This window comes from Gamsiella multidivaricata, assembly GCF_025024155.1.
Source record: "Gamsiella multidivaricata strain RSA 2152 chromosome Unknown BC939scaffold_12, whole genome shotgun sequence".
NCBI lineage: Eukaryota > Fungi > Mortierellomycota > Mortierellomycetes > Mortierellales > Mortierellaceae > Gamsiella > Gamsiella multidivaricata.
The window spans coordinates 213,093-239,838 of NW_026251720.1; the positions used below are offsets into that span (position 1 = coordinate 213,093).

At 50.5% G+C, this 26,746-nt stretch overlaps 8 protein-coding genes across 8 annotated transcripts; 5 read left to right on the forward strand and 3 right to left on the reverse strand.

Annotated features, from left to right (window-relative positions):
- Positions 1-1,450: 1,450 nt before the first annotated feature.
- On the forward strand, positions 1,451-5,832 carry BC939DRAFT_442334 (uncharacterized protein). The gene is made up of 4 exons (XM_051554370.1): positions 1,451-2,560; positions 3,497-3,854; positions 3,995-4,108; positions 4,197-5,832. The coding sequence occupies exons 1-4, from the start codon at positions 1,749-1,751 to the stop codon at positions 5,544-5,546; spliced, it is 2,634 nt and encodes an 877-aa protein (XP_051415294.1). The 5' UTR covers positions 1,451-1,748; the 3' UTR covers positions 5,547-5,832.
- Positions 5,833-6,516: 684 nt separating this feature from the next.
- Positions 6,517-8,337, forward strand: BC939DRAFT_526389 (uncharacterized protein). Its single transcript, XM_051561362.1, has 2 exons — positions 6,517-6,899; positions 7,027-8,337. The coding sequence occupies exons 1-2, from the start codon at positions 6,593-6,595 to the stop codon at positions 8,175-8,177; spliced, it is 1,458 nt and encodes a 485-aa protein (XP_051415295.1). The 5' UTR covers positions 6,517-6,592; the 3' UTR covers positions 8,178-8,337.
- A 1,473-nt stretch (positions 8,338-9,810) lies between these two features.
- On the forward strand, positions 9,811-10,903 carry BC939DRAFT_442337 (uncharacterized protein). Its single transcript, XM_051554371.1, has 2 exons — positions 9,811-10,593; positions 10,692-10,903. The coding sequence occupies exons 1-2, from the start codon at positions 9,866-9,868 to the stop codon at positions 10,714-10,716; spliced, it is 753 nt and encodes a 250-aa protein (XP_051415296.1). The 5' UTR covers positions 9,811-9,865; the 3' UTR covers positions 10,717-10,903.
- Positions 10,904-10,920: 17 nt separating this feature from the next.
- Positions 10,921-12,479, reverse strand: BC939DRAFT_526391 (CHAT domain-containing protein; the record flags this gene model as incomplete). Its single annotated transcript, XM_051561363.1, has 2 exons — positions 11,508-12,479; positions 10,921-10,936 (listed from the first exon to the last, which is right to left on the reverse strand). The coding sequence occupies exons 1-2, from the start codon at positions 12,104-12,106 to the stop codon at positions 10,921-10,923; spliced, it is 615 nt and encodes a 204-aa protein (XP_051415297.1). The 5' UTR covers positions 12,107-12,479.
- On the reverse strand, positions 12,194-13,942 carry BC939DRAFT_500392 (uncharacterized protein; the record flags this gene model as incomplete). The annotated part of the gene is made up of 1 exon (XM_051560039.1): positions 12,194-13,942. The coding sequence occupies one exon, from the start codon at positions 13,940-13,942 to the stop codon at positions 12,194-12,196; it is 1,749 nt and encodes a 582-aa protein (XP_051415298.1).
- A 355-nt stretch (positions 13,943-14,297) lies between these two features.
- Positions 14,298-15,629, forward strand: BC939DRAFT_442345 (uncharacterized protein). Its single transcript, XM_051554372.1, has 2 exons — positions 14,298-15,306; positions 15,458-15,629. The coding sequence occupies exons 1-2, from the start codon at positions 14,541-14,543 to the stop codon at positions 15,460-15,462; spliced, it is 771 nt and encodes a 256-aa protein (XP_051415299.1). The 5' UTR covers positions 14,298-14,540; the 3' UTR covers positions 15,463-15,629.
- Positions 15,630-16,112: 483 nt separating this feature from the next.
- On the forward strand, positions 16,113-19,905 carry BC939DRAFT_38912 (uncharacterized protein). Its single transcript, XM_051551876.1, has 2 exons — positions 16,113-16,190; positions 16,285-19,905. Exon 2 carries the CDS (start codon positions 16,369-16,371, stop codon positions 19,732-19,734), a length of 3,366 nt encoding a protein of 1,121 aa, XP_051415300.1. The 5' UTR covers positions 16,113-16,190; positions 16,285-16,368; the 3' UTR covers positions 19,735-19,905.
- Positions 19,906-20,376: 471 nt separating this feature from the next.
- BC939DRAFT_442350 (peptidyl-prolyl cis-trans isomerase FKBP2-like protein) lies at positions 20,377-21,425 on the reverse strand. The gene is made up of 4 exons (XM_051554373.1): positions 21,254-21,425; positions 20,943-20,988; positions 20,749-20,846; positions 20,377-20,659 (listed from the first exon to the last, which is right to left on the reverse strand). Exons 1-4 carry the CDS (start codon positions 21,339-21,341, stop codon positions 20,472-20,474), a joined length of 420 nt encoding a protein of 139 aa, XP_051415301.1. The 5' UTR covers positions 21,342-21,425; the 3' UTR covers positions 20,377-20,471.
- Positions 21,426-26,746: the final 5,321 nt, after the last annotated feature.

Sequence of the window (26,746 nt, forward strand, 5' to 3'; positions counted from 1 at the left end):
GGTCAGGGTCTGTTGTTGATCCCGGTTAGTTGGTTGGGCGTACTTGGCGTCTCGTATATACGCTCACGCTGCCCCATAGTTTTCGACATATAGATCGGTTGACGACATGGACATGGGCACATGGGCATAGTGTGCACTACTTGTGGAGAGAGAGAGAGAGAGAGAGGAAGGGAGAAATACTCTGCTGAGAGGTATGTAATTTGGACTACATGGGGTTGGATTGGTGATAGGGATGGGAATAAGAAGGTCGCGGTGGGGTAAGATTGTCCATCCATTCCGATTGTCTGTGTCGGGCTGTTCCTGTATCGCTATGTGTTCCGTACATGTACATGTATCTAGTTTTGTACTATACCAGTAAGCAACCATGGACGGTCATATGTCACAAATCTTCTTTGTGTGGATCAAGCGAACAAGCTCCGAACAATTGCTTTATACAAAGTGCGAATGATACACATGTAAAGAAAAGTAAAAAAAAAAAAAGGATGCTAAAAAATAGGCAATTGACACAAAAGGAGAGGTCCCGATCTATTTTTTATCTCATTATCATTATTATATTATCATTGTTGTTATTGCAATTGCTATTTGTACTACGGTCATGACTAAAGCGTGGACAGCAGAGTGTTTTTCTTTTGTTACAACGGCTCCTATAACCTGTCGGTGGCGAGTGAACAATAACGGGGTTGGTTGCATCCAGTCCAAGTCGGGTGTTGAAGTAAGTCCAGGCGGATCATCTGGCTGTCGGTCTGTTGTTACGTGTGCAAGGTACTTGGAAGACAAAAGAAGAGAGGGAGCAGACGATGTTCGCTGGCTGGGAATCAAGAAGGCAGGGAGACAGTGAGGGATGCCCTTGCATGCATGCATTTGCATACAGATAAGCTATGCTATGCTGTCTTTGAAAGAGAAAGGGCGGAAATGTATTTTTTTCTATTGAGTTCTTGCTGACGAAAGAAGAATATAACGCGTCCAAGCATTGGTCCGCGGTGCAAGTGCAGGCAGAGAAGCACTAGCGCTAGTTGGGCAAGCAAGCGCGCATTTGTCAGTCGATGTGCCTGCTGCATGTGCTGGTGTTGGGCGTTGAAGTCCATGGTAGAAGAGCGCAGAGGAGAGGGGCGCCTGCCTGTTTGCTCTCTCTCTTCTTCTTCTCCACTTCCTTCTCATTCCGTTTGATCATCCCCCCATCCCCATCCCCATCCCCACACCCTCCCCCACACACCCTTGCCATCGCTCCCTTGTCTTTCTTGGACTGGACTGGACTGTAGACTGGACTGGACTGGACTAGACTATCCTTATATCGTAATACACTTTCACGAACATATCTGACACACTCCAAGACAGCAGTAGGCTGATCAGACCGATCCACGTACGTGGATATCCTCCCTCCCATTCCTCCGTGCTCTCTTTCATATCCTAATATCCTATATCCCTAAGCATTATTGTCCCTTGCTCCTCCCTTCCCTTCCGCGCCGCTTCATACCTTCTCCATCGCACCAAACACATATATTCGTATACTCTTTCTAATCTATCGCTCTCTCTCTCTCTCTTCCTCACTTCTTTCGAATAGCAACTTCTCCCTATCGTACTCTCTCCCCCAGGAGTTGCTGTCGCTCCAAAATAGCTCTCAACAGCGCTCTGTCTCCGTCATTTAATATCTCGCTCCCCTCCCTGCTACCCTTTGGGGGCATTGGATATTGGATATATATCTCATCGAACAATTAGAGCCACCTCAGCTGCCGGAATCCTGATCTCAGATGTTTGCTGCTCCCCCCATCGACACCCGTCCTTCCACCTTGGCTCTCGATAGCCCCTCCAAGAGCTCTACCCAGACCGCCACACCCACCATGGTCATCGACACCACCGCTGCTCCTGCCTCGAACAACAAGAACGACCACAGCGACAACAACGAAAGCAGAGCCCGCGACTCTCCTTATAAACCCTCTGTCATATCCGCACACTCTTCTCTTCCTTCGCCACTCTCCCCTCCACTCTCGGCCTCGCCACCCTCCTTCGGGTCCTCGATCGCAATGGCCGACGTTATCGCCTCTGCTCCCCAAGTCTCTGCTTCCGCAGCATCCCTACCTCCACTCCACCCCTCTGCCGCACCGAACACTGCCACAGCCACCCTCGACAGCACCAACAGCACCGACAACAAATCTTCACACCCAGCACAAACCACTCGCCCCACTCCCTCAGTACCCTTTATTCAGACCTCGCCAGAGGCATGGCTAGCCCATGCTGCTCAACAACGTCGTCATCTCTCCACAGGGTCATTCTCCTCCACCACCTCGTCTTTCTCTGCGATGCTCTCGCCCGACAACCTCGCCTCACAGTCTCCGGTCACACTCGAGTTTGGCGAGAGTGAAAGCATCGTACGGCAACAGCGGACCAACCAGGACTCGGATCAGGACGAGCCAGAGTTGAACGTGAACATGCGTCCGTCCGAGCTACGTGCGTCGCTCATGGCCAGGGCTCGGAGGAGCTCTGCAAAAGTGCAGAAGATACCGCGGTCAGAATCCATGCCCTTTGAAAAGGGCTCGCGGCTCTCTGGGCAATCTAACCAAAGGCAAGTGCGCTTTCTGTGGATTGCAATTAATATATCCTCTGCATGGACAATGAAGCAATGAAGAGCAAGCAGCTGCATGGCTCTGTGGATGTATGAACAGGCCAAATTGATATTTTCTTATGAACAAAAACAAGAAAAAGAAAAAAAAAAGTTGGCACACCACACGCATAACGAGGAAAGAGAATGGCAACATGGACGTCATGGAGACACAGAAACAGGCTAGCAGTGAATGGATGATGCTCTGCACTCTTGCACCCTTGCACAGAACAGGAAGCACTTGCGAGCAACTTCGGACGTCCTTTTCCCCCACCCCTTTCTATCTTTCCCCCCACCCCACCCCACCCCCCCCCCCGTCTGCTTCACTCTGCCATATCATAACCCATCTGTGGGATATATCAGCCCTTTTCTATCACCATTAATTGAATGTCTCATGCCAGCAACTGGGGGGGGGGGGGGGGGGGGGGGGTCAAGGGTGGAATGAGGGATGGTTGTTGCGGAAGTGGCTTTCTTTCCCTTGGTCTCTACAGATGGCAGGGTGGGAATACGGCGCTTCATCCCGCTCGAAAGAGTGGAGAAGACAATGCTGGGAATAGGCATTTAATTCGACTGAGCCCACGAGATCCATTCGCCCAATTGGCGTCTGCTTTTTTCGTACTCACTTTTCATTCCTTCATGCACACCCTGTCCCTTCCTCATTCCACTTGCTACTTCACTACCACTCGACTCGACCTATTGACACCCCACTAACCTTCTCTTCCTCGTTCTTCTTTACTTCACCATGGACTCTTCAACCACCTCTTGTGGATTCTATGACGACCTGGACGACTACTTGGACGACTATCTGGACATTTACCTGAATACCGACGTAAACAACGGACCTGAAACCATTCCGGACACTGAAAACAACAACGCCTTCAACCGCATCGACTACCTCAGCAGCCTCAGCAGTGCATTTGACTCACGTCTCTCGAACCGCTCCTCAATCTCGTCCTCTATCAGCGGATGGGCATCGCGTGCTCGCTCTTCCTCCGTCAGCTCACAGGGCAGTAATGACTCTGTGAACCTGGACGCACTCATCGCTTCGGGATCAGACATTAATGAGGAGTGTCCACTGGAACTGGAGGAAGGAGATGATGTCGAATGGTCAAAGGAGCAACAACAGCAGCAGCAACAACAGCAGCAGCAGCAGCAGCAGGAACAACAACAACAACAACAACAACAAGCGCCGCAGCTAGAGCAACCCCAGCAGCAACAACAACAACTGCAACAGCAGCAGCAGCACCCAGTTGTCACAGTAAGTGCCCTGATTCTACACAGTACTGCTCATATGTTCTTTTCCTTTTGTGTTAAACATCTACACGAGAGAGAAGAGATTGAAAGAGATCGATCTGACAAAGGCGTGCACATCCTGTATGTACATTCTCACTTCAATAGCAGCAGGAGCTTATCAGCAGTAGAGCCAGGAGCAAGACCCTCACAACTGATTCTGAAGCACATATGCTTCATTACGATGAACGCGAAGTCGTCAATTTCTGGGGAGATTCAGAGGTAATTAACCTTTTTTTATTTATAAATTGGGTTTGACTGACAGAAATGATGCTAACATGCATCATACGTGTTCTCTTACTGAATGTAGATACCGATGACAGAGGAGGATGAAGAGTTTGATGAGACACTCCGCGAATTTACACAGATATCGATGAGGACACCCCCCATAGAGATCCGTGGGCTTGGGGTGACTCGACACAGAAGAACGGGCTCAGGATCATATCGCTTCCCTGACGGCAGAAATCCATTTGATCTCGAGGCCGATTACATGGACATCCCTGCAGGACTCCGAGCAGGAAGCCGCGCCAGCACTAGCAGCAACTATAGCACCACAAGCAGCAACCGAAGCAGCATCACCAGAATGCCCTCCTCTTCAGGTATCTCTCGTCTGCCAGGTGCAGGAGTCTCTGGTCTCAAAGTACCCGCGACGAGACTGCAACAGCCAGGGACGAGGTCGATGCTCGCTCAGCCCAAGGCAGGCGCATCTGCGAACGCCACCAAATCTGGACTCGCTCGACCCAGCGGACAGCAGGCACCTAGGACGGGATCGCAAGCACAGAGGAGTGGAATGCAGGCACCCAGAACCGGATTGCCGCCCCCAAGAGCTGGATCGTCTCTGGGGCTCGTTAGACCTGGGGCCAGTGGAATTGCCACCCCAGGACGTGCAGGCGCTGCCAATGGCAGGGGAGCCCCAGGAATGGGGGCCACGACCTCTCGACTCCCTTCGAGTTCAGGCACGGGTATCGCACGACCAGGAACAAAGAGTCAGATTGCCACGCCTACTGGTATTAAGAAACCAGCTACGACAACGGCGAATCGTCAGTCGCTTCTGCAAGCACCATCATCTGTCAGGGCAGGATCTGCAGCCGCTGGACGCGCGGGCCCAGGCAGCAATTTGACCAGCCCCAAGCGCCCGGCAACATCATCTAGTATGCTTACCAGCCCCACTCGAGGTCTCTCCGGTTCTTCCGCATACATGGCTTCGCCGACATCCTCCCACTCGTCCACATCGTCCCATTATTCCGGCAGAGATACTGTCGCACCTCTTTCTCAGCGGTTGTCGAACGCTACGGGAACGCGTCCAATGTCCAGTGCAGGACGAAGCGTGTCAATGTATGGATCGGGCGGTCTGCATCAGTACCAACAGCAACATTATGAAGACGAGGAGAGTTATTCGGTTCTGACACCGCCCCTGTCGCCGTCATCGTCGATGGCGGGATCAAAGAGCATGTCGAACATTCCTCGGTCCGGCATTGCGGCTTCTTCTCGACTTGTAGCGCCGTCGACAAGCAGGAATGGACGGGCGCCTTCGCCTGCGCTCTACAATACGGGGTCGAACGGTGGAGGACATGTTTCGATGCTACCCCGGTCCCATACCCCGACGTCTTTGCCGAGGATGACGAGCGGCCTCCTAAGTCCCCGTGCTGGACGACATTAAGCACTCATAGGCGACAAAGAGCCAGGCGATAGGAGACGGATATAAGAAAGAAAAAAAATGCATGTGGCGGACCAGGAAAACTGCAATGTCGATAACCTGCTTGCGACTGTAGGGCCGAAGGCGGGGGGCGTACAGGTGGTCATTGGCAGGAGGGGAGGAGCATGCGATTTGTTTTTTGTGAACAACAGAAAAAGGAAAAAGAAAAAAAAAACTGTGCCGTCTTGCAGAGAGGGTTGCAAGAGGTATCCTGTACTTTTATATTGTAGCTTTTTTTATATATATATCCTTTTTTTTTTTTTTTTTTTTTTTGGGCAATGATCCATCGTTCACAATATACCACACACACATACACACATACTTTTGCGATAGGGTTCAGTCAGATTGTCTAAGGGAAAACAAGAAGTTGCAGATTTTTTTTTTTTTTTCAAAAAGAAAGATTAGTATTAAAGAAAACGCATCGTTTGTTACAAAAGACATAAAAGACAAAAAAACATGCAGGAGTGCATAGACGCACGGGCCAGGACCTCATTCCAAGCATATCCGTAGAAACGCCTCCAAAAAAGTGTGATACGTTTGCAAAAAGGAAACCTTCATCTTTGTAAAAACGGGAGGGCTCTAAAGACACCAGCAAGGCGTGTATTTTCTATGAAGGCTGGTTACTGAACGCCTGGACAGTAAGGACATAGGACAAGTCAATGGTTATATGGAGGCAAAGGCACTTGCATGACAAAAAAGCAGATCAATACACGAGCAACGGCAAGCCATGAGCGTCTCGTTATACATAGCCTGGATGCATGAAAGCCATGGGCATGGCGGAGCATGGTCAGAAAGCGTGGCATTGCATGGGCATGGGGTAGACGAGCGATGGGCAAGGGCGCAGTCAGTTTGGGGTGTGGCATCAAGAAAGCATCGAAAGAAAAAGTATATAAACAACGGTCATTCCTGCTCGAGAGTTCCCCCTCCTCAACCTCTCTCATTCACTCACCCACTAGTACACACCCGCATCCAACGACACAGCTACAACTACAATTTCGATCACCACTGAGATGTACCAGTGCTCGCTCCTGGTCGAAATCGCGTCCAATTCATTGACACGAATGTCCCCCCACCCGAATGCCCTTCCAGCGAAGGTGGGGATCGCTCACTCGAATATAAATTCGTCCTGTTGGCTTGTGCGTTTGTCGCAAATGAACGGCGTGCTGAGTATTGGTCTCTCCGTGAGCTATGAACATGCCCATGAGATGGACCTGAGCATTTTCAAGAGGTTGTATATCACGAACTCTGTCGATCGAAATCGGTGGACCGATGTGATGATCGAACCCGGGGCCTTGCTTGAAGGACGTATTTTTTACGGTAAAGAGAAAAAGAAGAGAAAGAATAACCAGGGAGCCTTTCGTTGACTTTTTTTGCCGAAAAACCTCAAAGTAGACAAGAACCAGACCCATTGACTTATTCTTTCTCACCAATACGGCTTTTATAGCATCCGTCTTTCCGGACTTGGTGCGAGTCCAGAACAGATACAGCTTCAGACTCTCGCTTTTGGATGATGATATCCGCAGAAGCCCGATCGAGCCACTCTGGGCGGACTTTAGTATGCATGCGGTGGCTTCCATGCTTCAGAACCGAGCTGCGTCGAACGTGTCCTTTGTCCTTCCAGGACCTACAGAGCACTATTCCGTCAAGGCCGTCGTCTCCGCCAACCGTGCCATGCTCATGTGCAATCCGTATCTTCTGAACATTATCGACCAGGTCGCCCAGAACCAAGCCGCGAGAGCGGACGTGTCCGAAGCTCTTGCGGATATGTTGGACATGGTCATGAATTTGGACGACACTTCAAGAACCGTGACCGCAGCTGCGAATGAGACCGAAGGAGATGATAACGGCGGCGACGACGGCGACGACGATGACGACGATGACTGGGCCATGGAGGATGATGACTATAAGGCTCCGCCTTCGGAAGACGAATCGGATGAGGGCTCTGGCTCGTTCCACAGCGAGGACTGCTATGACGATGCACACACTATACTTTCCAAGTACAAGCCGATGTGTATCCCCGTGAGTGTCACGCCTATCGATCAGCTCCCGAGTCGCAGCCCTTATGCTCCCCCCCACCATTCGACTTCTGAATTCACGGTCGATTCGGACTGCTCGCTCTCGACGCTCTGTGTTGTCCTCTGGTTCGCCTATACGGGCCACATCGAACGATGGGTGGATCCGGCCAGATTCTTGATCACGACCTACGATACGGTCCCCCAGCAGGATCCCACGACCACGAGCGGACAAATGCTCAACATCCGCCGATGGGACCAGCTGGCGCGCTGCCCGTTCTTGCTCCCTAGAGCTAGCTGGGAGGACATCTACGTCTGTGCCACGCGGTTCGGGTTCATTCTGCTACAGGATCACTGTGAAGGAATTATCATGAAGACGATGGATCCGTGTTCCGCTGCGAGGTTGTTATTCAGGACCTGGGGACGGGGGGCCGGATTTGCAAGGGTCCAGGGGCGGGCGCTGGATATCTTGGCGTGGGATCCGATTATGCCGTATCGGGGTGAGGCGTCATACGATCAGATTGTGAATGAAATCAAGAAGAGGAGGGGGCTGCTTGAACGAGATGGTAGAATGAGAGGGTGAAGAGAAGGGAGAGGAAGAGAGAAAGTTGGGGAGGCTGACTTTTGAGGGAAGACGAGGGAAAGAGGAGGGAGTTTGAGGATTGCGAAAACATGGCACGCGGGCCGCGGTTGAGAGAGAGAGAGAGAGAGAGAGAGAGAGAGAGAGAGAGAGAGAGAGAGAGATATCTGGAGAGGCCGAGGGTTCTTGAAGGGTCTTTGCTGATGCAAGGAGTTGCTGTATCTTTTCTTTTTGTTCCCGACCTGCCCAAGAGATAGTGTGTGCCTTCATTAGTATTTTTCTTATTTACATTTGAATTTCGATTAAAAAAAAAAAAAAAAAAAAAAAACACTGTGTTTACACAGTTATATGATGGTCTGATCTATGTTGGCGGTGTATAGCTTGTTTTAAGAGATTGGGGGATATAAAAGAAGGTGTCTGTTTGACGCTTATTGCGAGCAATATAGACGTGTAGCGATTGATTGTGATCTAAGGCTCTGGGACCATAGCGTCTCATTCAAAGCAAAAAAAAAAAAAAAAAAAAAAAAATTACACTAAACACAAAAAAGGAAGTGTGTGCACGGACCAGGCACGCGTTGAAGACGCGCGTAAAAAGGTGGGCGTCGTTGCTGTAGTTATTGAAAATGACTGCCTTTATTTATTTTTTATTTTTTTGTCTTTTTGTCTTTCTTTCTTTCTGCTAAAGGTGGATCCTTTTCTCTATACAGGCCTGTATCCCAGGTAAGGACTGAAAGCAAGCTTGGACAAACGAAAGCATGGCAACTGCATGGCATAAATATTGGCATAAACGTAGGCATAGTTATTTGGCAAGCCATGGCGTTAATAAAGCGTGGCACCGACATGCAACCGATTGAGAAAGGTCTAGGAGTGGATATAAAAGGGCTGGCCCTTCATTTTTTGACAGTCTTTCTTCCTCTCACTTGCTCACTCACCTACCCACTTACTCGCATACGCACATTCACGCACATACACACACACATACACACACATACACACATAGACTGAACCAAGAACGTCCTTCGATGTCTCCTCAGCAGGAGCCGAATATTCGGGAGCTGACCCTCAGCGTCGACCTGTCTATCGCTGCACTTCCCCAAACACCCTCAACAACGCACCCGAACAACGCAATCGCGACCAGTGGAGCCGTGCAGTCCAAGCCTGATTTATCCTACTGGAATGTCACTATGAGGCGCATGTCCAATTTGTTGGTGGTCGGCATTCGTTGGTTCCCTGGTCAAACCGCCGAGGGTATAGAGGAGTTCAGACGAATGTATGTCATCCCACGAATGAACCGAGGTGCGTTCACGTTCGTGCCTATTCGGAATGGTGCCTTGTTAGCAGAGCATACTATTCAAGGTAACGATCAAGCAGATTTTTCTTTTTTCTTTTATTTATTTATTTATTGGCTTTACTGGACATGCAAAGAAAATGCAATACCCAGAAGATTGGCCTGAGAAATTTGAACATTGAAAAAATGACTAGCAATGATCTGTGAGAACAAAGTCCGTGGCGAGACCAAATTCATCTTCGACATCGTCCTCTCGACGATCGATGTAACCATTGGCCCAGTCCTCACCCCGTCTCTGAACTGCCATAATCCTGCCTTCATGCTCTCCCTCCTCCAGAACCAAGACGCCTCTAACGTGGACCTGATCTTGAAAGTACCCACAGAGCAATACTCCTCTTTCGCAATGGTCTCCGCCAACCGAGAGATCCTCTCGCGCCACAGAGTTTGGAAGACAATGATCGACAGCTCCGTCAGAAGGAGGACCGCGACTATTTATATGAGGGAGAGGTTCCCGCCGAATGAGACTTTTCATGTCAGGAGCGTGGTGCGGTCGGGAAACAGAATGATCCCGGCGACCATGGAGATTGCCAAGGACGCGAATGGGGCCAACAATTCCGTTTCTGATGTTGAGATGGAGCTTGTAAAAGGTGGCGATGATCTTGTCGGCTCCTGCTTGGACCTCTTGTCGCGACTCGCTTTCACCTCAGCCCCGATCGCTCCTGCTCCTACTGCTGCAGCTCCTGTAACTGCCGCCGGTACGGGCACGGATCTTTTGACCAGGTACAACGGTAAATATGGGTTCAACAGAGTCAATCTTGAGGCCCACAAGGATTGCTCACTTCAAGCACTCTGCACTGTACTCTGGTACATGTACACGGGTGGGATCCATCGACGCGTCGATCCTGCCGATTTTATTATCACGACCTTTGATCTACGCACATCACCAGTGCTCCCACAGACACAGCGGCCGCAAGGTCAGACAAGCCAATGGTATGACATCCGTCGATGGGATAGTCGTACACGCTACCGATTCGAATGCCCAGAGGTTCTTTGGCCGGATCTACTCATTGCCGCGAGTTGGTTTGGGCTCGAGGACCTGAAGGCGTATTGTGAGAAGAAGGTCCTGATGACCTTGGACGGAGATAATGTTGGGGATATATTATTTAAGTTTGGAAGCGCGTCCGAGAAAGTGAAGGAAGGGGCGTTGGAGTATCTGAAAGAACACATACCAGAGTTTACGGCGTGGGCCTGTGATCCTTTAAGGGAGTACGCGAAGCATCCGGAGTACTGGAAAGTGGTGGATGAGGTCTGGAGAAGGTGGGGTGCTGAGCAGGAGAAGGAGAAGGTAAAGGATGAGCTTGAGGAGGATGAGCTGGAGAAGAAGATGGAGGAGGGGGACGACCTTTATAGTTGAAGGAGAAGCGTGCGCGAGAGGTGGCTTTCGTGGAGGTGAAGCTGTTACGGTGTTGCAGCTCTATATCGTGTAAAAATGTGCAGTTTATGAATATGCTACTCAATAAAGTTTCTACGCGGCGACGAAAACTCTAATCAAAATAAGCTTACTTTAAATACGACGCGTTCCAATTGCCAGCGAAGAGAGAAGGGGCAGGGGTGAGCCATAGTCTATGAACACTGACTACATAGGGGTTTCGCACACTAATGATGAGATCTTTTGGATCGGAGTCTCGAGAAAGGGCCTTGTTCCTTTAAAAAATAGAAAGAAAGAGAGCAAGTACTATTTACAAGAATGAAGGATGTGACGACATACTCAGATTGAGATCGGCTACAGTATTCCTTCCATGCGTGTGTGTGCGTGTGTGTGTGTGTGGGGGGGGGAGGTTTCAGCAAGGGAAAAGTTTGGGAACTGATTTAATTGGGCGCCGAGGCCCAAAAACGGGGCCCAATTCACCGGGTCTCCCCGACTCCTATTTCCCTCTGACTTCGTCATATTTCGAAATTCCAGAACAGCGAAATGCAGCGCCTCCGCAACTTGCCTTCCGTCGATGTGGCCTCCTTGAACCGTCCTCCCAAGTATCTCATAGAACCTTTCTACCACTGCAAGTGCAGCACCTTGCTCTACAAACCACGTCGACCCCACCACGTTCGAAAAGCCAGTATGCCGCACCGAACTGGCCAAGTGGATGCTTTCGTCTTGCTGGTTTTCGACGCCTCCGTTCGCTGTGAAGCATACGGAGAGAAAGACTAAGCGAGATCCCGAATGCGGCTTGGAAGGCCTGGAGTTGAGAGCTTGGAGGCAGGCTGTGGTGAGGGGATCGGTTTCCCAGTCTGAAGTAAGCAGCAGGCTCTGTGTGGGGAAGTTATAGTCGACGAGCCCGTGGCAGGAGAAGTGAACGATCTCGGGCTGAGTTGCCAATGCAGACAAGACGTCCTGAGTTGTTGAACCAGTAAGGATTTGAGAGGACGGGAACACTGTCGTTATTGCCGCCACCTCCTCCGGAGACTGTTTCAGAGATCCTTGCTCCGGTGTCTCTGGCATGGAAAAGACCAAGGCAATTGGATTTCCCGGGCCAGACGCGTGATCATTCCCAAGCTGTTTCGTTGCCTCGCCCAGCCTCTCCTTCCGCTGCTTGATGTGGTAGAGGCTAGACAGGCTAGTTGCATATGTTGAGATGACCCTGTCCATTGTGTTTGAAGTCTTGTGGAGGCCCAGACCAGCTGCGTGAATGGGGTAGAGACACAAAACGCCGGTGGGTATCCAGCGGACGTGTGGCTACTCTTGTCGTGATGCCGGTGAAGATGTGTAGCCCAAGAAATCCATCACCGGTTGCACAAGGTTCTTCCACAAATCGCGAAGAAATTCTGTCAGCAGCCTGTGCAGTTCGGGAAAGACGTCTTCTTGGCCCGATTCCTTTGCCAATCGAGCTTGAATCTCCCAGCTCTTCTCCGAAAGGGCATCCTCATCCAGGTTCGGAAGGTGAACATTGTGAATTGAACGTCGGCGTATGATGATGGCATCACTCCGCAGATCTGTGATGTTAACCACGACAATATCCTCCTTCTCAGCTAGAGATATCATCTCCTCAAAACTCAGGTCCCTCGGAGGACGGAAGGCACCGGGCATAGCAAACAGCTCCTTACGTGCCTCCGAAATAATTCCATACGGCTCTCTTCTTTCATGGTACGGGGCATTTTTGAAGCGATTGTTCTTCAGCGCTTGCAGTGCATCAATATAGCGTCTTGCAAGGTCAGGAGTCACATCCGCGAGAGCTCGCTTGTCCACGCTCTCTTCCTGAAGAATTGCATTGGCGATTCCCCGGCCCTTCTCGAGAATCTGAAGGGCTGCGAAGGGACTTCTATGCAGATGCAAGTGTGCCGCTGCTGCATACCTGCTGATTCCGTAAAAGGAGCTCAGGTTATTCTTTCGATCCTCTTCGGAGGCCACCATGCAAAGCTGTTCGAGGTTGTAAACGCTTCGGTCAAGACATATACTGGACCTTCCGAGAATACTGTCCCTGAATTCATGAAGGAAGTTCTTGATATCCAAAACAAAAGCTAGGGTGTTGGTGGGAGCCGAAAGCAGCGTTGCCCCTGGGATGATGGTTGATTCAGCGAGGAGATCAACTGCCTGGTCAAGGAGGTGTTGTCCGCTAGGTACGTCCACCTTCTGCGGGAGGGAGCCATCGCTGACATAGCAGAGGTAGGCCGTCTGTAAGCGGAACGAGAGGTTGCTCAATACCGTCACCAGTGCGTCGGAGGTGTTTGATTCTGAACTTAGACTTCTCGTCATGTCGACTACTTCCCAGCCGAGTTGTAAGGACCGATCAAGGTCACTGTACTCTCTTTTGTCATCCCCTTGTTCCCATCGAAGCTGATAGCCCATCCCTAGATCGCTCTTGGTTGCGATTAAGATTTCACCTGTGAGACTACTGTCGGCCGCGACATCGGCAGCCTCCTGCGCAGCAGCCATCATCTTTTCGAAATCCTCATCCGTAGCCTCGTCCAGCTGGTGGACCTTTGTGAACAGGCAGTGCCAAAGGTTTCCAAGCGCCCGAACTAAGGCCTCGATCGTGGCGCCCTCTTTCAGCAACTTTCGAGTCAAATCTGTCGACTTTTCGGCCCAGTCAATGGCATTCTCGAGGTCCGTCTTATTCCTGCCACGCATATACCGAGCTTGGAGGCATTTCGAGTAGATCACCGCCAAGCGGGCGTAGTCGACATCATCCTCAATCGCCTCGAGTGCCTCCCCCAGGTATTTTAAGGCGTCCTCTAGGGACTGCCAGTCATTCACAGCGTGGAACTGGTCGTAACACCGCGATGCAAGATGTTCCAGGGATTCGTTGCGTTCAGGCCCTGGTTCGAGGCAGTAGGCTAACATCAGTTTCGCGGCTTGCATCACCTGTGAACGAGAAACTTGGTGGTCGTCGGATTTGGATGCTCCCTCGAGGAGCTCAAGCATCGTCCTGAGGATATTCGCTGCGCTGCTATAGATTTTTCCAAGCATGCTCTTCAGTGCGTCCATGTTGAGAACCCAGGCAGAAGACCTTTTCCAAGCAAGGCATGGGGGTGGAGTAAGAGAGGAATCAAGTGCAGGCAGGGTGTCAAGGCAAGCAGAAGTGTATATTCAAGTTTCTAGGTACCGGTCTATGAGGGATGTGTGGGGAATGGTGTAGCCAAGCAGGATCTTGGCAAGCATCAACCAACTGTGCCCAGAGGCAAAGCCGGGCTGTACAGAGGCAGGGGAATGGCTATGCAGTGATGATGCAGAGTCGTGGAACGCGACAGCCCAGAGATATGGGTTTATTCGATGCATTACCATTCGAATTATCTGAGACAGTTTCCCAGTCGCTGTCATCTTGTACGTCTGTCATCTTGTACGTCTGTCATCTTGGAAAGAAAGGCTATAACCAGTTTATCCAAGAAAATTGCGAATGACAACTAAAGGCATCGAGATATCGAGAAACCTGTCATATGCTCATGGCTATGTTCGTAGCACAAAGATGCAATGAAATGGGAAATGTGTTACCCCCCAGCTGGTCGCATGCACCCGCAATAGACGAGGTTCTCGGCGTTTCTCACAACTTGCCTGCCTTCTTTATTTCTCCTGCAATCCACGAACAATGGTAGCTCCCGACAGTGTCCTCCTGCCCAAGCTCTTCCCAAAAAACCTCGTTTCCATCGGCCAACTTCTCCGCAACCCTCTTGTCCCCAACACTGACACATTCAGAGGCGGCTGTGCTCGGGTGGGTGAAAACGATATCAGCACCGCGGACCCGGAAGAGAACTATGAAGCCATCGTCTCGGTGGACATGAGCGGCTGGTTCGACATCGGACTGACAAGGCTCCTGGGCGCTAAACTCAGAGGCCGCAGAGCCAACATGCTTTCCATCAGGGCCAAATCACTCGAGTACAATACCTTGAAGGACTCGGTGGATGTGTTCCGCCGCGTCTTCAGCTCCGATGAGGCCAAAAGGTGGATCAACGACATGGTGTTGCATAAAGCGCCTTGCTACCTTGTCATCGGGATCCAGACTCTCTGTATGGCCGAGTTCAAGAGAGTGGTGCTTAAAGAAGGTGTTGCAGGCGGATATGTCACCGTGCCGTTGGAAGCAACTGCACAAATCCCTGTGCACGTTAAAGGCGAGGTATCTGCTCACCATTTTGGTAGTTCGGTGGGCAAGAAGGTGTCGGGGGTATTTGGAATCCAAGTGCAGCGTCTTAATCCACAGATTGGGCTACCGGGTGAAATAAGACTAAAGTCGGACGTCTCGTGGAAGTGGTCGTATCAGAGAATCAAGGGAACTCAACAGGAGGAAGAGAAACGGCTCGGCATCACGCTGGAAGACGTGGCAGTGGAGGACCTTGTTGAGCTGCTGCGCTTGGACGCTGAGGATGATGAAGAGGACGAATGATATCTGATGACTAGTTAAAGCTTTGGGCTTCGTTTAAGCTGCAGTGTCAATGGAAACTAGTTTTCATCACTGTAGCGTGCCAGCGCAACCCAAGCAACGAAAATATTAACACCTGTTGTAGGTACAGTAAGGAGTTTCAGCTAGTGTGCAAAAAGTCTCTTCCACAGGACGAGTATTGTTGTGGATGGGAGTTTGTGTGGGTCCTACGTCGATGAGTCGATGGAACGAAGCAAAGCAAAGTGGAGCGGTCTAGATATAGTGGGGGAAGCAAAGAGCTGCTTACATGATTGATGTTGGTGATGCTCCATGGCATAGTGCTATACTTTCTTGGATATGAACACGAACGTTAAAATAGCATATTGTATATTGGCAGCATCATCATTCAGCATCATCATTCAACATCACCATTAACTCTCAAGTTGGGGCCTCATTTTGATTAAAATGTTTGTCACCCTCCTTTTGCTCGCCACCTTTTTTTTTTTTTTTGGCTCTTCGTTCACCTTCACCTTCACCTCCGCCCCTTGACGCACTTTCATCGCCCTCCTTCTCATTCAGAATCTCTTTTTCTTCTTCATCCATCCCAGTCCCTGCAGCCACTCTTTGCACCCTTTTATCGTTTCTCTCCGTCTTTTGCCTCCGCCTCCTTGTCGTTTTGTCTCTGCGTTATTACCATCAAGCTCCATATTGCACACTTGAAACTGCATACTGCATATACAAATTGACACCGAAAACCACATATTTGCACTCAACACAGCCAGCCATACAGGTATGAAAACAAAGCTCATCTCCTTCCCCGACATTCCCATCCTCTCCCCAGCTCAATGGCAAAACAGACAGCGAGGACCCAATGGGTGACATGTGTGTATATATGTGTGTGTCTCTTTGAGCACTATCCGTCCGTATGCTAATGAGGAATCACACTCTCCTGTCTCTTTATATTACCTTGAGACAGGACCTATAAGAATAGGAACTCGAACTCGCTCGTTCCTCCTCTCCTTCGCCGACCATCACCTCCATACACCCACGCGATGCAAACATGTCCCGCCCTAAAGATATCATGGCCAACACCCACAGTCAGTACAGCAGCAGGAACAGTAACACCATGAACATCAGCAATCCACGGAACCATCCCCAACTGGCCATCAACGGCGATGCCGAGCTCAATTGGCGCTACCTCCCAACCGCAGACACATATAGCTCCGAGTACTCCGCTGCCTCCGAGGCTGATGAAGGCGACGACGACGAACCCGTCCAGGCCGTGGTAGCAGCTGCACTCTCAGCCAGCCATCAACAGCAACAGCAGCGATTGGAGCAGCGTGGAGTAGGTACCCGCCCCCTTCTGGCACCTGCATCTTCCACTTCTTCGGTCCAAAAGGCTACAACATCTTCACCTGTTGCGTCAGGCCTATTTGCCACGTCCCCGGGAGCAGCTCACGAGGCTGATGACAGCACCGATACGATCAAGAGCATGAGGGCGCGTGCATTGGACAAAATTAACGGCAGGAAAGGACCCTCGTCCAACATGAGCACTAACTATAACAGTAGCAACACAAGCATCAACAACAACAGCAGTAATAATATTGGGGCAAGTAGCACAAGGAGAGCCCTATCCACAACCTCCGCCAGCCAAGGATTGTCATCCTCGCCCAGTCGAGTCTCCGCAGGTCAGAGTGAGAGATTTGCACCGCGGGAACTACCACCGATCAGCAACAGCAACAGCAACACAGCAGTCAAGGTCAAGAGGAGATCCTTTGGCCAATCCGGAACAGACCGTTCATCAGTCCCCAAAATTAGCACCAGAGCGTCGCAGCCAGAGCGCAACCATACTACGGCCGCCTCTCAACCAACCAACATCCGAAAGCGCAACTCAGGCTCCTTTAAGAGCCAGCAGATCCCATTGACATCGGAGGATGAGCAGGATGCAGCCTCACGAAAGGACAGAGCCCAATGTGCGACCGAGGATGGTGGCGTACTGGTGAGCGAGCTCAAGGCCTTGAAAGCCCGTGTCCAGGAACTGGAAATGGAGCGCATCGACCGCTCGCTCTCGGGTCTTCACGTTCAGGATCCTCAAGCTCCAACCCAGCGACATCTGGGAAAAACCGTCCTTCAGGACCAATCCTCATCAAGCCAATCCGACAAACTGAAGCAAATCACCCAGAAGCAGCGTGGGTCAGGAATATCCTCTGATACATCCAGCAACCTTTTGAGGTCTCCTATGGTTTCTTCATCCTCGATATCAAGGAAGCAGACCAGGAATCTGCTCTCTGCAACACCATCTAACGGAAATGGACGCTTGGAATCTTCGACCAAAGTCGATAGCCCTACGCGGACAGCACAGCAACCCACGACACAGCATGTAGCACTACTCCAGGAGGCGTTCAAGACCTTTGAAAAAGCCATGTCAAGTACGAGAAGCACGCATGCCAATCAGGCCGCTCAAGCGATGGGCAAGGTCGTTGCAAACGCCGTCAGCATGAACCAGACCATTCGCACCTGGATCAAAGCGGACGTGTCGCCTGTTGAATCATCTTCCATGACCTCTCTGCAGCGCGCATGCGATGAGCAAATCCGAAGCTTGACAGAGTCCTTGCTAGCTATGGCAAGCATGCAATCTGAGGCCGATCGGTCTCTTACACTCTCTGACAATACAGCAGGCGGCATGGCTATGGATAGGCCGTACTCTCCCAGGCTATCTACGGGTTTGCAGGTGTTTGGCCATGGACAGCGCATGTCATTGGGAATGGTTGGGACTGAGCTGGGAGCACATGGAGGATTCGACCAAAACGCTCCATATCCAACACGACCCCTGTCAGCTGTGGTACTCCACAATTATGACTCTGCCGGCTCTATAACTCCGAATGCCATGTCTTCTTCGGGCTATTGGACTAGGAATAGCTCAATTTCCTCTAGCATACCTACGGAGGCTCGCATGAGAGCAAGTCTGAGCCAGGGCTATAGCTCTGATTTTAGTCAAGATCAACGGTCTTCTTACAACGCTGTAGGTCCTTCGAAATATCCACATCAAGGAGGGATCTCGAGTCGGGAATCGTCGCCGCCGCAGGAGAACACTCAAGGCGTAGGTCAACGGCGTCAGGTCTACGCGCCCGCATTGCAGGACACTCAGCTCACAGTGGAGTCGCCGCGCGCCCTGCATGCGGCTCCGTATCAGCTCATCCAATCGCCAGGCCCTGAATACTCTACGACAGATGCTTCTGCTCAGTTGATGAGACGACAAGCCAGCGTGCGCAATATCATGGCACGGTACTCCCAAATGAGTCCCCGATCTCCTACGTTCGGTCAGGCAAACCTAGAATTGGAAACGAACATGGGTCAATCACCTTTCGAGAACGGCATGGAGCTGCAGTCCCAGTATGAGGATCAGTCACAGGGACTGGGGTATAGCGTAAGACAGCATCAGTTTCTCGACCGCCAGTACCAGTCTATACAGGATGCCCAGGACGACGTAATGTCGGCGTCGGTCGAGTTCTCATCAGCCGGTCATCCACGGGCTGTCCATGGCAGTCGCCGACCCTTGTCTCAGCAGGAACAGCACAGTTTCTCAGGGCTGAGGATACCTTCGTCGCCCCTCCGGCAAGGAGGTATTATCCAGCGATCCGGTCGATACGTTCATGACAAGGTCTTCTCGGAGGATGAGAGTATTGGTGGTTGGGGAAGTGCCAGTCTTGATCAGCTTCCGCAAAGAACCAGGAATGGAACTTATGCAGTACGATTACAACAACTGCGAGGCCGTCAGGATCAGCTTCAACCGTTGCATCAGCAGCTGGAGCAATTCTCACAGGGTGGACAACAGGAACAGTACCTGGACCATATCCAGCAGCAGCATCAGCAGCAGCAACGTCATGGAGAGTATTCTGATGGAACTGAGAGCGAGGCATTCAGTGAGAGTCAAATCCCACTGTTTGCACAGCGGCGGCCACAGTTTGGGGCTCAGCGACAGCAGCAACAATCAATGTACCAGGAGCACCACGGACATGCCAAGCACGGCCAGCGACAGTCCGCCCAGCACCACCAGGACATGATGATGACCACACCCGTGATACCGTCGCCCAACTCGTCGCCCTCGTCTTCTTCGCGAGTAGATGGTCAATCTCTAGCTTCGAGCAATAGCCATCATGGCGGACTATCGAATGCAGAGAGCCGATATCATCTATCACCACGAGGGCCTGCGGATGCTTCAACGTTCCCACGCCAGCAGAGCATTAGCAGTATCTCTGGACTCAGTGACGATCACTACCAGTCCACGCTACAGCAGCAGCAGAAGCGAGCCATGTCCTTGGCCAGCCAGCGCAGTGCCCTTCTCCATCAGCAGCAGTCTTCACAAATGGACGGAATGTCACCTCAAGCGCAAGCGCGTCTTCAAAAGATCATGAGCGATAGTTGAATGATTGACTGACATTTTGATAGTAACATGCGCCGGTAGTCTTTTTTTTTGTTCTATTACTCATCATGTTCCATAGTTTTGTTGTACTTGTATTATTCCTCCCATTATCGCCATTCATTTTTGAATTACTTTACATCATAAATACAGGACTTTATTGTCCTTAATGTGCAACTGTGAGCTCGGTTATTGTAAACAGTCCTTTTGAACCATGGAATACGCAAAAAAAAAAAGGGGGGGAGGATAAGAATTAGTGAACAAGCTTGAGATCGAATCATAGCGATGCCTTATCTGCAGTGCTGGTACATGTTTCTGTCGCGTCAGTTTGCATCGATAACGCGCGCATCTACTCGGCCCATGGTCGCCGTGTGCGCGCTTGGGTGCCATACTTACAGTGCTGTTGTCGCATCGTTAAGGTGGTTCTTTTTCGATGGCGGCACTGTGGAGCGTTCAATCATAGCATCTTATGGTACGGATATTCCGGACCATGGCCGCAAATAGTGGTTTCCTGCCTTTGCCATCCGTCGAGAGGTCCATGATAAGGTACGGACCATGGAGCCTCTACACTTGCCCATCACATTCATTTCGTTTAATCTTTCTGCCGTACCAACCATTCTGGTGAAGAGGATGGCTCCATTGATTAAAGTCTGTCAGCAGCAATGCACTGGTTAATGAATGTACGTTTTTATTTTAATGAGACATTTTTATCTTCGTCTTCCTTTGACTTCGATAACCCTGCTCTAGAGCTCGTCCTTGCCATTGATCCTCAACAGCTCGACATCAAACACCAAAGCAGAGTTGGCAGGAATAGCGGCGCCCATCGCGCGGCTGCCATACGCCATGTTGGGTGGGATTGTCAGCTTTCTCTTTTCACCGACGCACATTCCAACCAATCCCTGGTCCCATCCCTTGATAACCTGGCCAATGCCTATTTTTTTTTTAATAAACAAAATTTCGAACTGTGAGAAAGATAATTGCAGCGATGTGTTTTTAATGTCAGTTTCGATTTCTACTTACCAAGGGTAAAGTCAAAGCTGCGACCACGATCAACGCTCGAGTCAAACTTGGCACCGGTCTTGTGAAGAGTTCCGGTGTAGTGCATCGACAACTTGTCACTATATAAAAAAAAGTTTGCGTGGGTGAGAACACAGTCTGATTTTTTCCCATCGGTTGTATCCTTCGTATCCACGTCCATTGAGTGCCTCGCTTACCCAGCCTTGGAAAGGTTCTTGCAGCCCTCGGGCTTGCTAATGACATCTGTACATGTGTTCGGCACCACATACAAGATGAGGAGAGAAAAGGATAAGGGAGAGTTGGAACCCATGGAAATGGAGGCAGGTATATTAGTACAGTAAGATCATATTAAAGCCCAGAAGAGCAGCAGAAGCAAGTACATTAGCACAGCAAGATGGGAATAAAGCCCAGGAGGGCAGGGAAGAATGCTAGAGTTGAGGATAGTAGTGAAAAGGGGATCTTTTTCCTATCTAACGCGGACAGCGGAGACGCGCCGGGGTGCCCTTACTGATGATGAGCTCTGTAGGGGTGTCATAGGCGACGACCTGTGCAGCCAAGAAGAGAGCGCCAGCGATGAGGGTGGAGAAGGCTTTCATGATGATGAGTGAGGATGGGGATGTGTATGGAGAAGGAGAGGAGAGTGGGGGATGGAGAAACGATGCTGCAGCGACTAAGAAGCCCAGAGGGGTCTGAGTGAGCGGGAACTGATGGCAGCCAATCACAGCATGCCTACAAATGCGGCCCTCCTCTTTCCAAAAGCGGCAAGCACCCATGCGTAGTTATCCCAAGAGGACAGGGTTCAAGTATTCGCACGCATTTGTACCTGTGGTTGTGCATCGCGCCAGGTGCCCTCCTCTTTGCATTCAGACCCTTTGCTCACTCCTATATCCTTCTTGTTCCTCCCTGTACCTACTCTCATACCATCTTTACCTCTTCATTTGCCATCTTATCTCCCTTCGTCCCACAAGGTGCGTTTCATCTGGCCAGTACTCGTCTTGGACCTGCATCTTAAATTCGTCCGCTCTCAACAGCAGGAAAACTTCTATCGTAACAGACTCGAAAATTACAGCAACCACAGCCTGCCATTTAACCATACATTTGATAGGACTCACATCGACACCCATATGAAAGAGCAGCAACAGCAAAGACATTCGGAGCAAGAACAGCAGAAGCAGAAGGAGCATCAAAAACAACATAACCAGCAGAAGCAGCAACAGCAAGAGCAGGAAGGCCCCAAAAAACTCTCAGAAGAGGACATTGCAGAAGCTCCCGAAAAAGCCTGCCAATTCCAGATCCAGGTCCCCAGCAGCACCCCATACCGCAGCACAGCGTCAGGCTCATCAAGCTAGAAATGAACCTCGCGCCGTTATTATCAGTTTGAGCCCTAGAACCGGCTTGAATAGCCCAGAAACCAGCTCCAGCTCCATTAAGGCAGCACTCAGCATCCGTTCTGCTCTTCTAGTAGCCAGCGTCGTTTCTCTTGCACGGCTCAACGCCAGCTCCATCAAGCCCATGGCCTTTGTACCGAGGGTCTCGACGTAAAACTACTTAAAAGCCAAATTGGTTGGTGGTCTTTTGGATGAACTCCTTAGCAGTGGCGACTAATCGACCAGTTGTTCGTCTCTGAATATTTTGAAGCACAAGGGTCAAATACTGCGACTGCAACAACATTGAGCTCTGGGATGTCTATCGGTATTATTCCCCTTCTCAGAATACTAACAGATGACCACGGGCAGAGTGTAGAGAACGACGAGGACGGAATGTACCTGGGATCCTTGCCTGTGGAATCCATCAGGGAGGATCGCGTGTCTAGGAGAGTTGAGCCCGAAAGATGAGCTGTGCGCTTACAAAGCTTTCCGCGTTATTTAATCAAGATCTCATGGATGCCTTCGTGGCTATGGTGGTACAGAGCTGTGTTTGCTGAATCGCCCAAGACTGCGGCAACCAAAATCTCCGCCACAGTGGATAATCTCGAAAAAAGATATCATGATGCATTTCGATACACTGTACAGCTTTGTGAGGATAGCCACGGAGGCATTTCCAATGCCTCCGTGCCGGCAGTTGTTTGTGATGCTGAGACGGATGTTTTCGTCTTTTCTCCTTTTTTTTTATTTATCGACAGCTATCTTCTGATATATCCTGGACATTTATGTCCTTCTATTCGAGTGCTTGCATGCACAGGCACGCGTACGTCTTTTCAACGTCTGATTCCACATCACCTCGTCCGTGATGCTGGTGTTCCTCGATGGCATGCTGTAGCAAAAAAAGAAAAAAAAGGCAACATCCGTCAGTTAAAAAGGGACGTGCTCCATTAAATATCCAGTATGGTTCCGTAGCACGGCACCACAGACCCGCCTTTTGTTTCTTTTTATGCCGCTTTCTTCAGGAGCCGGGATGAATTGATTTCTATCCTGTATGATACATGATAAATTCTACGTCCTATGCCATGTCGTGTTTGGCTGCGTGGTAGCCGCTGGAGCGATTGTGATTATTCCATCCATATTTTCTCTGAACCATTGTCCAATGCGGATTCCAATGGATTGGGGTTGACACGGATAGAATGGAAGAGGGGGAGCAAAAGAAACGAGCTGTGGCAAGCAGCGCCATCCCCGTCTAGTTGGTATCTTCTATCTTTCTCTCGGCACAGTATCTAACTCGCAGGAACAACGGCAATTGAGAGGACCCTTTTTTTGTTTGTTTGTTAAAGGACGAGGGACGGAGTGAACAACCCTCTTCTTATTGCACAACTTTCTTTTTCTCTCTCATCTGTCTGCACACTCACATACACACATACAACACGTACGCACAGCCACCGCGGCCAAGTATTTAAGCATAAAATCGAGGATTTCCTCCCTTCTTCTTTTTGTCATCTCATAGCAGGACATATTACCCTTATAAGCATTTCCACCACTAATCGCACTGCCTATAGGTCGCCATGGAACAGAGGAAACGCTCTTCGAAATACAGCATTCTACGGGACACAGGGCTTGTGCTGCTGCTGCTTACTTCATTCATCGCCCCATCCACCCTTACTCAAGCAGCATCCACATCTGCCTTTATAACAGGCCATGACCAATCAACACATACTAGCGCAGCCTCATCTGAGAACATCATCCGATCCATCGGCTTTCGCAACTGTGTCCCAAACGTGTCTTCAGGCTCCGACTCTACAGGCGAAGATAACAGCAGTGCTATCAGGCTTTCGAGCTTGGCTTTGTTGTATGACGGGGAGTTCAACACGATCTCTATGAGGGCTGAGGGTTCTACAGACCGCGAATTTGATGCAACTGCAGGTAACTCGACACAAGTCCAAAGTTTTAAACGCGTTCGATCTCCTAGGGATTCTCGTAGGCAGGAAGAGGATAGCTTTATGAACTTACTTGCATGCTTCCTTCTCACCATGGAATAGCACGCGTGTTGTTGACGGCGTACGATCGCGTCTTTTACGATCAAAAGATCGACTTTGCCAAGATTGCATTTTTTATTCCACGGTAAGCAACATGTTATGTCGCCTATGATGTTTACTGCCAATTGTCATGCACGACCAAGGTGCTAATCATTCTTTCTTCATAGGTTCAAAGGAAAGTTCTCCTTCCAAGAGACGTTCCCAGCTCCAAGTTTGCTTCCAGAGCAACTCCCCAAGCAGCTATTTTCGCTTCCTGCAGTCGAAGCACTAGCCTCGATCCAGCTCTACGACTCCCAGGGCAACCCTATCCTTTGCACGTCCGTACCTCTCATCAACGCTGTCAGTGCCCATTCACCAGTCATCACCGTCGCCTCAGTCTCTTTGACCGCAGCGGCTATTGCCCTCACTGCCGTCTCTAATATTTTAGCTGCCTTGACATCTGCAGCCGTGTTGACTTCCATGCCCCTGGCAGCAGCCGGAGGCGGTATGGGGGATGCGAACCCTTCTAATGGACTCTCTCCGTCGGTGTGGGATGTGGTCTCGTTCTGTCAGTTCATTTCCATGTCAGGATCACTGAACTTGGAGTACCCAGAATTGCTGAAGCAATGGGCACAGAATTTTGCTTGGAGCATGGGCCTTGTGCCTTCTGAAAGCTGGAACCGTGCGATCAATGGGCTTAGATTGAGGACCTCGTCTGAAGATTCAAACAACGATGAAGCACATGAAGTTTTAATGTTCAGCAAGACTCATTTACCTCCAGCAGAGAGGATCCTGTACAGCGGCAACGTCAACGGCACTTCAATAAAGGGCAAAGCGACGAACACCACTGCAACTGCTGGCGCGCATGGCAATGAGACTGTAACAGCGCTTTCGATGCAGTCGGTCATGGATGGTGCTGTCAAATCCTTCGTCGAAAAGGCAGGCTACAACCCCAGTACTACACAAGCAGCAGCAACCGCCATCGCCCGCCGCGAGCCCTCTCGAAGCATGTCATCTTCAGCAGTCTTTTCAGCTGGCGCGCAACAACTTAATCGACGTCAGACAGCTCCTGCTGTTGCGCCCGGCAAGGGCCTGCTACCTTCACCAGCAGACAGCTCTCTCATGAACAGGATCGGTGATCTCCCCAATCTCAAAGCCATGAGCGCGTCATTAACTCCGACAATGTCTCCACAGCTCACTCCGCCAGCATCCTGGCCTGGGGGGGAATATCATACATCCACTGGCTCATTGACCCAACACGGCTTGACTTCGTTCGGCGAGAGTCTCGACATCCCAGCCAAGAACATGTTTATGACCTCTTTATTCCTCTTCCTAATATTGCTATTGGCAACCTCGCTTCTAGCCCTGGTCCTTCGGATCGCACTTGAGGGATACGCGTATGTACGTCCTGGGAAGTTCACAAAGTTTCGTCGACGTTTCAGCTCATATTACCTCGGCAACATGCTTCGAGTTGTCTTGCTTGCATATTTTGCGGTCGCGACTATGGCCTTTCACCAGCTTACATTCAAGGACTCATGGCCCATCACCATGTTGGCGGCCATGACTCTGCTGCTCTTCCTCGCGCTAGTCATCTACATCACTCTCCGACTTCGTCGTGCAGGCGGTACCAGTCTCTTCTTTGACGAACGACTCAAGTCCAAGTATGGTGCGCTCTACGATCAATACGTCCTTTCGGCCTACTGGTTCTTTGTCCCTGTGTTGGTTTACCAGATCCTGAAAGCCGCTATCGTGGGACTAGGGCAAGGGCGTGATGACGATAATAACATGCATCACCGTGGGTCCTCGGATGGTTGGGCACAAACCAGTTTGTTACTCATGGTCGAGGTGTCTTTTGCAGCACTAATGATCTGGAAGAAGCCGTTTGCGGACAAGACACCGAACCGTCTGAATGGCATCCTAGGCTGTGTACGAGTCCTGAACGTGGTCTTGCTGGCGGCCTTGATCGAGGGAACGACTGTCTCGACGGTTTCCAGAACCGTGGTTGGCGTGATCATCACTGGCACACAGGCATTGATGATACTGGTTCTTGCGATTTTAGTCCTTTATCAGCTCGGAAGAGCTCTCTGGCGACTCTGGTCGATCGTGAAGGCTAAAAAGGATAAGAACCGTAAGAAAAACAAAAACAGAGACCCCCTAGACTACGGAGAGATGCTCGTGGTCTCGGTCAAGGACGACAAAACGTTTGATGGGGACCATGAGGATGGTGAGCCAACTGGTAGGACGGCAAGCGAACGCTCTAGGCCAGGCGACGAGAGCATGACGAGCCTTGTGGGTATGATGGGTATTGGATCCAACCCCACGATCCGGTGCACGCCTGCGAGCGATGACGAGGACGGAGACTTTATTCACAGTGATTATGAAAAGGATGTGATTCCGGGCCGGTACCAAAAGCGAGATCCAGGAGTTTCCATGCCAGCTATAAACAACAATGGTAAACCGTTTGAAGGTGTTCAGGAATCGATCCGGGATTCGACCCAAAGTACGGATAGCCAGTCATCGTTTATTCTCGACTACTATAACCTATCCTACCTCCCAGTCAGCATTCGGTCTAAAGTCCTGAAGGAGCAGCAGAGCAGACAAGAGCCGGCCGAGAGG